Source organism: Schistocerca piceifrons, chromosome 11 (genome assembly GCF_021461385.2).
Source record: "Schistocerca piceifrons isolate TAMUIC-IGC-003096 chromosome 11, iqSchPice1.1, whole genome shotgun sequence".
Classification (NCBI taxonomy): Eukaryota; Metazoa; Arthropoda; class Insecta; order Orthoptera; family Acrididae; genus Schistocerca; species Schistocerca piceifrons.
In genome coordinates, this window is record NC_060148.1 from 151,428,872 (window position 1) to 151,442,213 (window position 13,342).

A 13,342-nucleotide genomic window follows, 5' to 3' on the forward strand; every position below is an offset into this window, starting at 1 on the left:
TAATTTTCTCTCAGTATTATTTTGTATCGCCAGCGATCGGTTATTGACGAATCATTATACTAAGTAGTAAGGGGTGTGTGATATGTTTGCATTTGAGCATCAGGCTTATAAAGTATGTGTTTGTGTTCCAACATGTGTAAAGGAAATGACTGTGTTCAGTTGTAAGGAAGGTTTGGATTTGACGTGGAGTACTGTGATAGCATGGGAAGAGTATGTCGATTCATAAGAATGGAACTGATATTTCTATTTTCAGAGCCACAGCCATCAACAGAGTGTATTTCCGATACTTCGCTCACTGTCGAATGTTGTTCAAATGAGACCCACAATTGTAACATTTGGTTGTAAGTACAGAAATAAAATATATATGTGACCTATTTCTTAGGATAAACATTCAACCTTTATGTGCTCAGCTTGCACCGCTGGTGACCTGTGCGGGTGTGATTCACATTTCCTCTTAGCAGCAGGAGCTGTCAGACTGGTGATGCCTGTTGGAGTGTAGGGATGTAGAAGAATTAACTGTGTTCTCCCCTAGACGACCAAATAGCGAACTAATACTTTGTATATGTTGGATAGCTTTTCGTGATTGCGTGGAAATTTGAGAAGATTGAATATGGACGTGCATTTGTGCTGGATCGTTATTCCCGCCCATGTAATTTGTTCGGTTGACTGCTTCTGCACATTTAGCCCCTTTATTTGGTTCAGAGAAGATCGACTGTGGTGTGTGCATCTAGCATGTGGAAGACACATTTGCCGGTTCTCTAGATATAAGAAACACTTTAGCTGACCTTGTAAATTATGGGGATGATTTGGAATCTACTACATCACCGACATCAGTATTCGAGAGTGGAAATATCAGTTTTCTCTATTTGTTTCGAGTTGCTGAGGAAATGTCTTCATGGACATAACAAGTTTCTAGTTAGTCAGTGGTTTACAGCTCTCCCCACCTAGCTAAAGTTTTGGATTTGAGAGAACTAATTTCCAGTCTATACCTTGGGAATTATGTTGTGATAGCGATCATTAGGATGCTCCCTAGAGTTTCATATCGAAAAATACCGCGAAAATGGTATAATGTTATGGCAAACTATGCCAAAAATTACATGTGTTCCTGTAATTGCTGAGTCTGGAGATGTGTGTAGAAAAGCGAGCAGGCGAGGAAGCAGGTTCGAAGTAGAAACAGTAACGTATTTGTGCCCTGGGAAAACGATCCCGAATTTGTAGAACAGTTCTGAGGGCGACTTTGGTCCACTGTGGGAGCTCTGGTCGTGCGTTGGGGGTGGATGACTTGTGATCGTTGGCTGCAGTAAAATTCTAGTGGTGAGAGGATTATATATATCGTACTGCCCGTGTTTGCGGTATATGTACGAATAATGTAAAAGGGATGATTTTGTTTGGCGCAGGATACGAATTATATGTTTACTACATCAACAGGGCACGCGGTGACATATTGCAAGGTTGGAGATCGGTTTCGCCTGCTAATATTCAAGCTCCTGTCCTTGGTGGGAGAGCAGTGTATCCGAGCAAGAGTCTTTCCATATTTGATGTTACATAGGGTACGCAGTGATATGTTGATGAGTTGCAGGTCTGTTTCACGTTCTAATATTCAAGCTCCTGTCCTTGGTGGGAGAGCAGTGTAACCAAGTAAGAGTCTTCCTGTATTTGACGATATGTATGGTAGTTTTTAAGATTTAATTGCCAGTGCAATATTGCGATCTGCGTAAGAAAACCACTGAAAGTCTTGTCAGCAGCAAAAAGGAAAAGGCGGATGGTGTTTCGATACCGGCGGCATCAGTAATTCGGTGGGTAAATTCGATAAGAGCCAATCATAATGCTCGATTCATTCACATGCTTTGTGCTGGGATATAGGAGTGTCTACCTAGCGGAGGGAGCGTTTGTGTGTGTTGAAAGCAGGAAGGGTAACACGCGATGGACGGGGTACCACATTAGATCCATGAGGAAGACTGCATTCGATGTTATTCTCCGCTATTTTCGTAAACATGTTCTGTTAGGGCAAGAATTTCCGTGCTTACAAGCTGAGACTTCCATAAAGCGAGCGTTAACTGTTTCTGGGACACTATACAATTTCCACGAGGTCGACTCGATTCTCATTTTTACATAGTCATCTGACATCAGTATAAGATTGAGAACCTTGTTAGATGCGCTTGCGAGGGTTTGCAGCTACGGGCGTGGACTTCGTGGTGTTGCTCCAGTCACGCTGTGTAGTTAAGAACTGTTAGACACGTCTCTCATGTTGCGCGAGGAACAATGCACCCTGTGCTATTCTGGGAAGCATTGGAACATCTCTCTTGGTGCTCCACCACCCCACAGCTATGCGTCATCTCGAATGGCACCAGTGTGAGCGCGCCTAGGAGTTCTGTGACGTCAGTATAATACTGGAAGAATTCTAACTGTATACACAAAAATGAACCCCACTTTCACCTGCAGCGGTGAGGGCTCGTGGTGGCTTGCGTCCGGCGATGGCTCTCGGCAACGGCGGCGGTTGCGGTGGGGGCGGCGGCGGCGGCGTCGGGTGTCGAGTGCCAGGATGTGTGTTTTATTAGCAATCTTTTCTTTAAGCTATATTCCATCGGTTTCACGGACCAATAGGATGCTGCAAATTAAGAAATACTACCCCACACATGCGACGAATATCAATTCAATTAATTTCCATAAATTTTTTATATCCATGTGGTACTAGCTGTACAGTAGTGAATGGGAGGGAGAGCGTGAGTGAGAGACATGGAATAGAACTGCAGGTTAAGTGCCGAACACTAGGTTAATTTGCATAATTTTTTATGTAAAACGCAGTACAAAAGCTTAAGAGGGTGTGTGGCAAAGAAGAATACGCAAGAAATGGAGTTCGAAAATATGTGAAGTTCGAAAAGCATACCAGAAAATGGTGGGAGGACATAACTAATTACTAAATTTGGTACCAATGGCGGTAGAATATTTTAAGGAAATGAGTGTGACATGGAGAACCACTTAACAGAACAATGATTCTTCTTAAAAAGTGAAAACAGTTTCCTTGTCATGCTATGTCCAATAGCATTATGACCATACAAAGCGCATACTATATGTTCCTGGCTGCTGTCACCCCTCTGTTGAACTCAAACTTAACAATATGTCAGAACTGTTCCGATTTCTCCAGTTAGTTCTCTATTTTGTATGGTCCACAGCTCCACTCACTATTTCCAAATGATAAAATGACAATCTGTAAACTCAAATAGCAACAATGAACTACAAAAAAATGTCCATCGGTAAATAAACGCATACTATGATAAACCTCCCCATTTTTTCTTGGATCATCAGTCTTCTGACTGATTTGAAGTGGCTTGTCATGAATTTCTCTCCTGTGCCAAATTCTTCATCTCAAAGTAGCACTTGCAACTTACGTGCTTAGTTGTTTGCTGGATGTATTCCAATGTCAGACTTCCTCTACAGTTTATGCCATCTACGGCTCCTTCTAGTACCATGGAAGTCAGTCCCTGATGTCTTAACAGATGTCCTGTCATCCTGTCCTTTTCGTCAGTGTTTCTCACATAATCCTTTCCTCTCTGATTCCTCAGTCCTTACCGCATCGGTGCACCTAACTTTCAAAATTCGTCTGTATCACTACATCGTAAATTGCTTCAGTTCTTTCCTGTTCCTGTTTTCTCACAGTCCATGTTTCACTACCATGCAATGTTATGCTCCAAACGTACATTCTCAGAAATTTCTTCCGCAAATTAAGGCCTACGTTTGATACTATAGGCTTTTCTTGGCCAGGAGTGTCCCTTTGCCAGTGCTAGTCTGCTTTTGGTGTCCTCCTGACTCCATCTGTCATTGGTTGTTTTACTGCCTAGGTAGCAGAATTCCTTAACTTCATCTCCTTCGTGACCATTAATCCAGGGAAGTTTCTCGCTGTTCTCATTTTTTCTATTTCTCATCACTTTTTCCTTTCTTCGATTTAGTCTCAGTCCATATTCTGTACTTATTAGACTGTCTATTCCATTCAGCAGATCATATATTCTTCTTCACTTTCACTCAAGACAGCAATGTCATCAGCAAATCGTGTCATCCACACCCTTTCACCTTGAATTTTAATTCCACTCCAGCGCCCTTCTTTTAGTTCCATTATTGCTTCATCGATGTACAGGTTGAACAGTAGGGGCGAAAGACTACATCCCTGTCTTACACCCTTTTTAATCCAAGCGCTTCGTTCTTCGTCGTCCACTCTTATTATTCCCTCTTCGTTCTTCTACATATTGTATATTACCTGTCTCTCCCTACAGCTTACCATTTTTCTCAGAATTTCGAACATCTTGTACTGTTTCACATTGTCTAACGCGTTTTCTGGGTCGACAAATCCTATGAACGTGACTTGATTTGTCTTTAGTCTTGCTTCCACTATCAAGCGCAACGTCAGAATTCCTCTCTGGTGACTTTACCTTTCCTGAAGCTAAACTGATCGTCATCCAACACATCCTCAATTTTCTATTCCATTCTTCTGTATATTAGTGTTACGAGAAAATTTGGATGCATGAGCTGTTAAGCTGATTGTGCGATAGTTCGCGAACTCGTCAGCTCTTGCAGTCTTCAGAACTGTGTGGATGATATTTTTCGAAACTCAGACGGTATATTGCCAGCCTCATACCTTCTACACATCAACGTGAATAGTCGTTTTGTTGCCACTTCTCTCAGTGATTTTAGAAATTGTGATGGAATGTTATCGATCCCTTCCACCATATTTGATCTTAAGTCCTCCAAAACTCTCTTAAATTGTGATTCTAATACTGGATCCCCTATCACTTCTAAATCGACTTCTGTTTCTTCTTCTGTCACATCAGACAAATCTTTCCCACATAAAGGCCTTAAATGTACTCTTTCCATCTACCCGCTTTCTCCTCTGCATTTAACAATGGAATTCCAGTTGCACTCTTAATGTTACCTCACTTGTTTTTGGTTTCACCGATGGCTGTTTTGACTTTCCTACATGCTGAGTCAGTCCTTCCGACTATCATTTCTTTTTCGATATCTTCACATTTCTCATGCAGCTATTTCGCCTTAGACACCCTGCACTTCCTGTTTATTTCATTCCTGAGCGACTTGTATTTCTTTTATTCCTGAATATCCCTGAACATTTTTCTACTTCCTTCTTTCATCGATCTGCTGAAGTACTACTTCTGTTACCCATGGTTTCTTTGCAGTTACCTTCTTTGTACCTATGTTTTTCTTTCCAGCTTTTGTGATCGCCCTTTTTAGAGAGGTGCATTCCTCTTCAACTGTACTCCTACTAGTCTATTCTTTATTGTTGTATCCACAGCCTTAGAAAACTTCAAGCATATCTTGTCATTCCTTAGTACTTCCGTATCCCACTTCTTTGCGTACTGGTTCTTCCTGACTAATGTCTTAAACGTCAGCCTACTCTCCATCAGTAATGTGTTGGGATCTGAGTCTATATCTGCCCCTGGGTACGCCTTACCATCTGGTATCTGATTTCAGAATCTCTGTCTGAGCAAGATATAATCCAACTGAAATCTTCCCCTATCACCCTGCCTTTTCCAAGTATGCCTTCTCCTCTTGTGGTTATTGAACAGATTAATCGCAATTACTAGCTGAATTTTATTACAAAACTCATTAGTCTTTCTCCTCTCTCTTTCCTTGACCCAAGTCCATATTCTCCTGTAACCTTGCTTCTACTCCTTGCCCTACAACTGCATTCCACTCTCTCATGAGTATTAGATTTTGATGTTCCTTTGCGTATTGCATTACCCTTTCAATACCCCCATATACTTTCTGTGTCTCTTCATCTTCAGCTTGCGACGTCGGCACTTATACCTGAACTTTGTTGCCGATATTGATTTGCTGTCGATTGTGATAAGAACAACCGTATCACTGAACTGTTCACAGTAACGCACTCTCTGCCCTACCTTCCAATTCATAACGTACCCTGCTCCTGTGATACCATTTTCTGCTGCTGTTCATATTCCCCTATACTTATTTGACCAGGAATCCTTGTCTTCTTTCCATTTCACTTCACTGATCTATTAAAGACTGAGGCTTTGCATTTCCCTTTTCAGATTTTCTTGTTTCCATACCACATTCAAGCTTCTGACATTCTATGCCCCGAGTCATAGAACTTTATCCTTTCATTTATTGTTCAATATTTTCCTCATGCTCACCTCCCCCTTGGCAGTTCGCTCCTTGAGATACGAATGGGGGACTATTCCGGAATCTTTTGCCAATGGAGAGATCATCATGACACTTTTTCAATCACAGGCCACATGTCCTGTGGATACACGTTATGTCTACTTAATGCAGTGGTTTCTATTGCCTTCTACACTCTCATGCAGTTGATCATTGCTGATTCTTTCGCCTTTAGGGGCAGTTTCTCATTCCACTGGCAAGAGAGTGCCCTGAACCTCTGCCCGCTCCTCAGCACACTGAACATGAACATGAACAGGAAAAATAAGCACACTACGAACTTATGATCCAACGTAATAAAAACAAGACTGATTTGGAAATAGCTAAAGGGAGGCTGAATATTCAGCAATATGTAGCAAGAATGGTAAGTCCTAATATAATACCTTTAATGACCAGGATTCCAAATGGCATACACCAGCAGGAAAATGCCACAATCCACTCAGCAAGTTACTTCACAGCTATCTTGAAGAAAGTGTGGATCCTTCATCGACCTGTCTGGCCCCATGACTAATCACCCGTAGAGCATATCTGGGATGCGGTGAGAAGACATATATCTTCACACCAGTCTCCAGCCAGCTACCTTCATGAACTGACAGAGCATATATATTTTCAGCAGGACATTAAATTCCTCTAGATAATATTGTGAGGCTGTTTCCTTCCATGCCAATGTGAATGAAAGAGAGTACTTATGATTGTGGGGGTTACACATCATAGCAATACTGATGAGGGAATGGAATGGAAGCTGAATCATTTAATACCTATTATGTGATGAACATCTTCACGATGTTTGATAAATATGAGAGTGGTGTTTCATGGAGTAACACTACCCATTTTAATTTTCTTATGGGATATTAATGAAAATAGTTAGGGCTCTTTGCAGACACTAAGGGTGAGACATACTTGGTGCCCTCGTCCATCCAGTCCACCTCTTGCAGCATGTGGAGGAACTCCTGGCGGATGTCGTCCACCATCTCGAGCGCCGCGTTCTTGGCCTCCTTGTCGAAGAACCTGCGCACATAGATGGAGCCCACAGCCAGCGGCATGCTGGAACATGAGAAATGTCGCTCATATTAACCGCTCCACATGTCACACACAAACATGACCCGGGAAGAATTCAAGGAAACAACAGTGGAACATACACATAGGTGTGGATTTTATTACAAATGTATGCCCAGAATACAGCTGTATTAAAATTCCCAGAATTTTGTATAGGAATCAGATTCCTGTTCTAGGACTTGAAGGATGTGAAAGACAAGCAGTAATTAAGAGGGAGTGAGTCAGGGTTTTAGCTTCTCCATGATGTTATTCAGTCTGTACATTGACCAACTGATAGAGGTAGCAAAGGAGAAACTTGGAAATTGAAGCTCAAGAAGAAACAAAAATTTCTTGGTTGAACACTGATGCAGTAATTCTATGAGAGATGGAAAAATACTTACAAGACCATGTGAAAGGAATGTATGGTGGTTATACACTGATCAGCCGGAACATTATGATGACCAGCCTACAATGGATATAAGCCTGTCCAGGCGACACCAGTGTCACCTGGGGAGGAATGGCTGCTAGTGAGACAAACACACGACGCATGTACTATCAGTGAGCGTGTTGTCCATGTGTAGAATGCGTGGGGAAAGCATTCAATCTATCTGAATTTGACGACGGGCAGATTTTAATGGCCCAGGGGCTCGGCACAAGCATTTTGGAATTTTCGCGCCTTGTCGGATCTTCACAGAGCACTGTGGTGAATACCTTCAATATATGGCGAAACCAAGGTGAAAGCACATGCAGACATCGTAGGGTTGTGCAGCCACACTTCCCTATATAGATGTTGGACATCATAGGCTAAGTATACCAGTAAAACAAGACAGGCAGCGAACTGTGCCCCAACCAAGGTCAGACTTTAATGCTGGGCAGAGTACAACTGTGTCTGAACACAGAGTGCACCGAACACTCGTAACAATGGGCCTCCACAGTCAACAACAAGTGCTTTGAGCAAATGCTAAGATCATGACACTAATAACTACGAATGAAATGGGCTTATGACCGTTGACACTGAACGTTGGCGCAGTGTCAGAGCATTGTATGGACTGATGAATCTCGATACCTTTCTCATCAAGATGATTGAAGGGTGCGAATCCGTCGGCTCCCAGTGGACAGCTCCTTGACACTTGTACTAATGGGCGGAAACAAGTTAGTGGTAGCTCTATTATACTATGGGGAACATTCACGTGGGCATCCATGGGTCCAGTGGGGCTCGTTCAAGGCACTGTGACAACCAAAGGGCATCGTACACTGGCCAGACCACATGTAGCCCTTCGTCGCGATCATGGTTCCCAACGGCAGTGGCATTTTTCAACAAGATAAAGCACAAGGTCACAAGGCAAGGACTGTGATAGAGTGGATCGAGGAAAACAGTAGCAATTCTCAACTGATGTGCTGCTTCCCAACACACCAAATTTGAATCCGATCGAACACATCTGGGATGTCACTGAATTTGGCGTCAGAGGCCATCGTCCGCCTAACCAGCATTTACGGGAATTAGGTGACTTGTGCAGAATTTGGTGCTAACTTCCTTCAGTGACCTATCAAGACCTCATTTCTTCCATACCATGATGCACTGCTGCTGTTACCCATGCCAAAGGTGGACATACCAGCTATTAAGTAGGTGGTCAAAATGTTCTGACTGATCAGTGTAAGATAAATATTAATAAAAGTAAAACAGGTTCATGGAGAGTACTCAAACCATCAAATGCTCAGAGAATTATATAGAAAATGTGACAAAGCTGTAGACGAGTTTTGCCACTTAGGGAGGAAAGTAACTGATAATTGCTGAAGTAGAGAGAGTGTAAAGTGCAGACTGGCAATAGCATGAATAGCATTTTGGAAAACAGAAATATAAGTTCAAGAGGTAGAAAATCTTTTCTGAAGATTTCTGCCTAGAGTGTAGCCTTCTACATAAAGGAAACATGGATAATGTGCAGTTGAGACTGTAAGAAATTAGAACCTTTTGGAATGTGTTGCTACAGAAAAATGTTGAGAATCAGGGGATTCATCAAATAATTAATGAGGAAGTACTGTATAAAACTGAGGAAAAAAGGAAATTTTTGGCACAAACTGACTAAAGGTGGTACACAGATGGGAGAATACTTCCTGATGCATCAAGGAATCATCAGTTTGGTAATGGAAGGAAATGTGAGGGAAAGTAAATATTGGAAAGGCAGACGAAGGCTCAGATAAAGTAAGCAGGCTCAGAAGGGGCTGAAAAAGTTTTGCATAGATGATCAGTATAGTATGGGTAGCACAGTGTGGAGCATCAAAGCTGTCTCTGAACTATAGACCACTATCACAACAATAACAAAAACCACAATAACAATAACAACATGTTATGTACTGAAGGTGGAGGAGTAGAAAGGAAAGGAAAGGAAAGGAAAGGAAAGGAGCTGTTGATATCAGCCACGTAAGGACTTTATGCAGAATCAGCGGTAACGAGGGAAAATGTACGTCAGACCGAAACACAAGGCGCCACGCATTCATATATGATTGATTCGCCTCGATGGGTAGTGAATCCACCACCTTCAGTGTGGATGCATAATTACATTCAGTCTCTGGCGGGAATCTCAAAGTAGCGAGCATGGAAGTTGTGGACAGGGACTGTGGGCAAGTGGTGATGGCTGGGAATGTGAGTAGGCAAATTGGTGTTCCGAGACAGTCAACACAATTGTGATAGGCACAATGTCCATATGGCACTGTGGTTAATGCAACTGCCACGTAAGCAGCAGATCCCAGGTTCTAATTCCGGTTGGTCGCACATTTTCTCTTGTCACCGCTGATTCAGCATAAAGTCTCGATGCAGCTGACATAAATAGTCCCTCCCCTTTGCTATCCTTTCTCCCCTCCCCCCCCCCCCCCTTCATGGTTCACCTTCAATTTACATAACATGTATCACATATGCGGATTCCACGTGGCGTCTGTACTTTTGGACATGTCTAAAAGGACGGATACCAAGTATTCATAAACAACAACAAAAACAAGAAATAAAACCATGGAGCTGCAACTCTGGTACGAAACAGTATCGACGAAGGTAAATAAAACCAATGTAGCTGTGAATTTGGTGATCTACTGACAGGGGCTTTATCATGTGCCATAAAATAAGCACAGCTGTACCTGCGTGTGTTGATGCAGTTGTATCAAACTCACCCAGTAGCGACGATTTCGACGCACTCCCTCGAGCGAGGTTGCCGCTCTTTCTTGCCGGTCAGGGCGTAGTTGTAGTCGAGCTGGCGCTCGCGCATCTCCTCCGTCATGAACCTCACCCGGGCCTCAGCCGCCCGCCACATGACGTAGTTGGCGATCACCCTGTGGGACAGAAACGTCTGTAGTGACGTGCATGCACTCTGTGCGGGCTGCTCCTGTCAGCCTACAACCACAGCCCCACTTACACTGATGAGACGAAACATCATGACCTCCTACTTAATAGCTTGTTTGTCCATCTTTGGAACGAACTACATCACCGATTCTGCTTTTAAGGGTCTGAAAGTTCGTTGGTAGGTTTGTGGAGGTATGTGGCATTAGATCTCTGCGCTTAGATCATGTAATTCCAGGTGATGGCACCCGATAGTGAGTCAGACGGGTTTCATGGTATTTACATCAGGCGAATTTGGTCGCCGAAACATCAACGTGAGTTCACTGTAATGCTCATCAAACGACTGTAGCACGGTTCTGGCTCCAAGACACGGACAATTATACTGCAGGAAGATGAGATCGCCGCTGGGGAAGACATCGTGTATGAAGGGTGCAGGCGGTCCACAGTGTGTCTTCGATTACTACCACAAGTCCCACGGAAGCATAATACTGCTCCCACCAGCCTGCATCCATATCGTGCTGCGCGTTGCCAGCCACCGTTCACATCGAACGTGTGGAGACGACCAGCGACCTAGTGTAGCAAAAATGTGTTTCACCCAAAGAGCCGACACGTTTCCACTGATCGACCGTCGAATCCTGGTAGTCTCATGCCCACTGCAATCGTAACTGACGATGTTGTCAGGTCAACATGTGAAAACCTGTAGTTATCTGGTGTTGAGCTCCATGTTCAACAACATATGATGAACAAGTGCTCTAAAACATTTACATGTGCACCAGCATTGTGCTCTTTAGGCAGAGGCGCCGCAAACCCAACTCCCCCCCCCCCCCCCCTCCCACTCTGTACAAAGTCGTGGACGTCCAGCCAATCAGCGACTAGTCGCAGTTTCACTGTCCTTCTACCTTTTCTTGTAGATGCTCACGACAACAGCATGTGAACATTCAACGAGCTTCGCCGTTTTGGGATACTCGTTTACATGCTCAGTGTAATAATAATCTGCTGTCTCAATTGATTTCTGCATCTGCAACCCATACCTTCGCTAGGGTGATCCCCCATTTGTGTCTCCTCTGTTCACACCGTTTTATTACCATGTCACGTGGCTGCAACAAGACCAGACGGCGTCGAACGTCACGGTAGGCAGTGGTCATAATGTTTTGAGTGAGCTGTGTACACTATGTGATCAAAAGTATCCGGACATACGTTTTCCATATTATGTGCATCGTGCTGCCACCTACTGCCAGGTACTCCATATCAGCGACCTCATTAATCATCAGACCATGAGAGAGCAGATTAAGCCGCCCTGCAGAACTCACGGACTTCCAACGTGGTCAGCTGATTGGGTGTCACTTGCGTCGTATGGCTGTAGGCAAGATTTACACACCCCTAAGTGTCCCTATGTCCACTGTTTCCGACGTGGAAACGTCAAGGGACAGGCACAGCACAAAAGCGTACAGGAGGACCTCGTCTGTTGACTGACAGAGACTACAGACACTTGAAGAGAGTCGTAATGTGTAATAGGCATACATCTATCCAGACAATCACACAGGAATTCCAAACTACATCAGGATCCACTGCAGGTACTATGAAAGTTAGGCAGGAGGTGAGAAAGCTCGGATTTGGTGGTCGAGTGGCTGCTTATAAGCCACAAATCGTGCCGGTAAATACCAAATGGCGCCTCGTTTGGTGAAAGGAGCGTAAAACTTTGACGATAGAACAATGGAAAAAAGTTGTGTGGAGTGACGAACCACGGTACGCAATGTGGCGATCCGATGGCAGGATGTGGGTCTGGCGAATGCCCAGTGCGTAGTGCCAGGCGGTGATGTTATGGTGTGGTCGTGTTTTTCATGGAGGGGACTTCCACCCCTCGTTGTTTTGCGTAGCACTATCACAGCACAGGCCTACATTGATGTTTTAAGCTCCTTCTTGCTTCCCACTGTCGAAGAGCAGTTCGGGGATGGCGATTGCATCTTTCAACACGATCGAGCACCTGTTCATAATGCACGGCCTGTGGCGGAGTGGTTACACGACAATAACATCCCTGTAACGGACGGACCTGCACAGGGTCCTGACCTGAAGCCTATAAAACACCTGTGGAATGTTTTGGAACGCCGACTTTGGTGCAGGCCTCACCGACCGGCATCTATACTTCTCCTCAGTGCAGCATTCCGGGAAGAATGGGCTGCCATTCGCCAAGAAACGTTCCAGCACCTGATTGAACGTTTGCCTGAGACAGTGGAAACTGCCATTAAGGCTAAGGGTAGGGCAACACCATATTGAATTCCAGCATTAGCGGTGGTGGGCGTCACGAGCTTGTAAGTCATTTTCAGCTAGGTGTCCGGATATTTTAGATCACATAATGTATGTCCTCATAGTTTTTCATGGTGACATACCTGAAAAAAAGTCTTCTCGATTTTCAAGCCGTGACAATTCAAATGCAACACTATAGCTTTCGACAACTGTGTCAGCCGTCGTCATCAGGAGGGAAAAAAATATTTTGCTTGTATGGAGGTGGGAGCGTCTGTTACATTCCTTGTGCCGCCTGACGTAACTTGGTTCGTCCTTGGGTCTGGATTTGCAACGAGTTTCTCAATTCCCTTCCACACAGGTACATCATGACGGCCCTCTCTCGAAGTTTCCAGAGGCTGCTATCGCGCCGAAACGAAACACTGCCAGCTCTGGCAGTCAGTGGCCTTTTTCTTATTACTGATAACGATTCCAGAGACAGGTGTCGATGCCCGAACATTTTATTTGCAGTGACATGACTTGAACAAACGCACTGCAACATATACAGTCGTCGCACTGCTG

General features: G+C 44.0%; 1 protein-coding gene across 3 annotated transcripts in view; it reads right to left on the reverse strand.

Moving 5' to 3' along the window:
* The window catches only part of LOC124719898 (neprilysin-2-like), a 252,554-nt gene that overhangs the window by 59,208 nt on the left and 180,004 nt on the right, over nt 1-13,342 (reverse strand). For all 3 annotated transcript variants that reach the window (XM_047245086.1, XM_047245084.1, XM_047245085.1), the window contains exons 8-9: nt 10,375-10,533; nt 7,081-7,224 (exon numbers count right to left, since the gene is read on the reverse strand). In XM_047245086.1, coding sequence (XP_047101042.1) covers nt 7,081-7,224; nt 10,375-10,533 — 303 coding nt within the window. The remainder of the gene's footprint in view (nt 1-7,080; nt 7,225-10,374; nt 10,534-13,342) is intronic.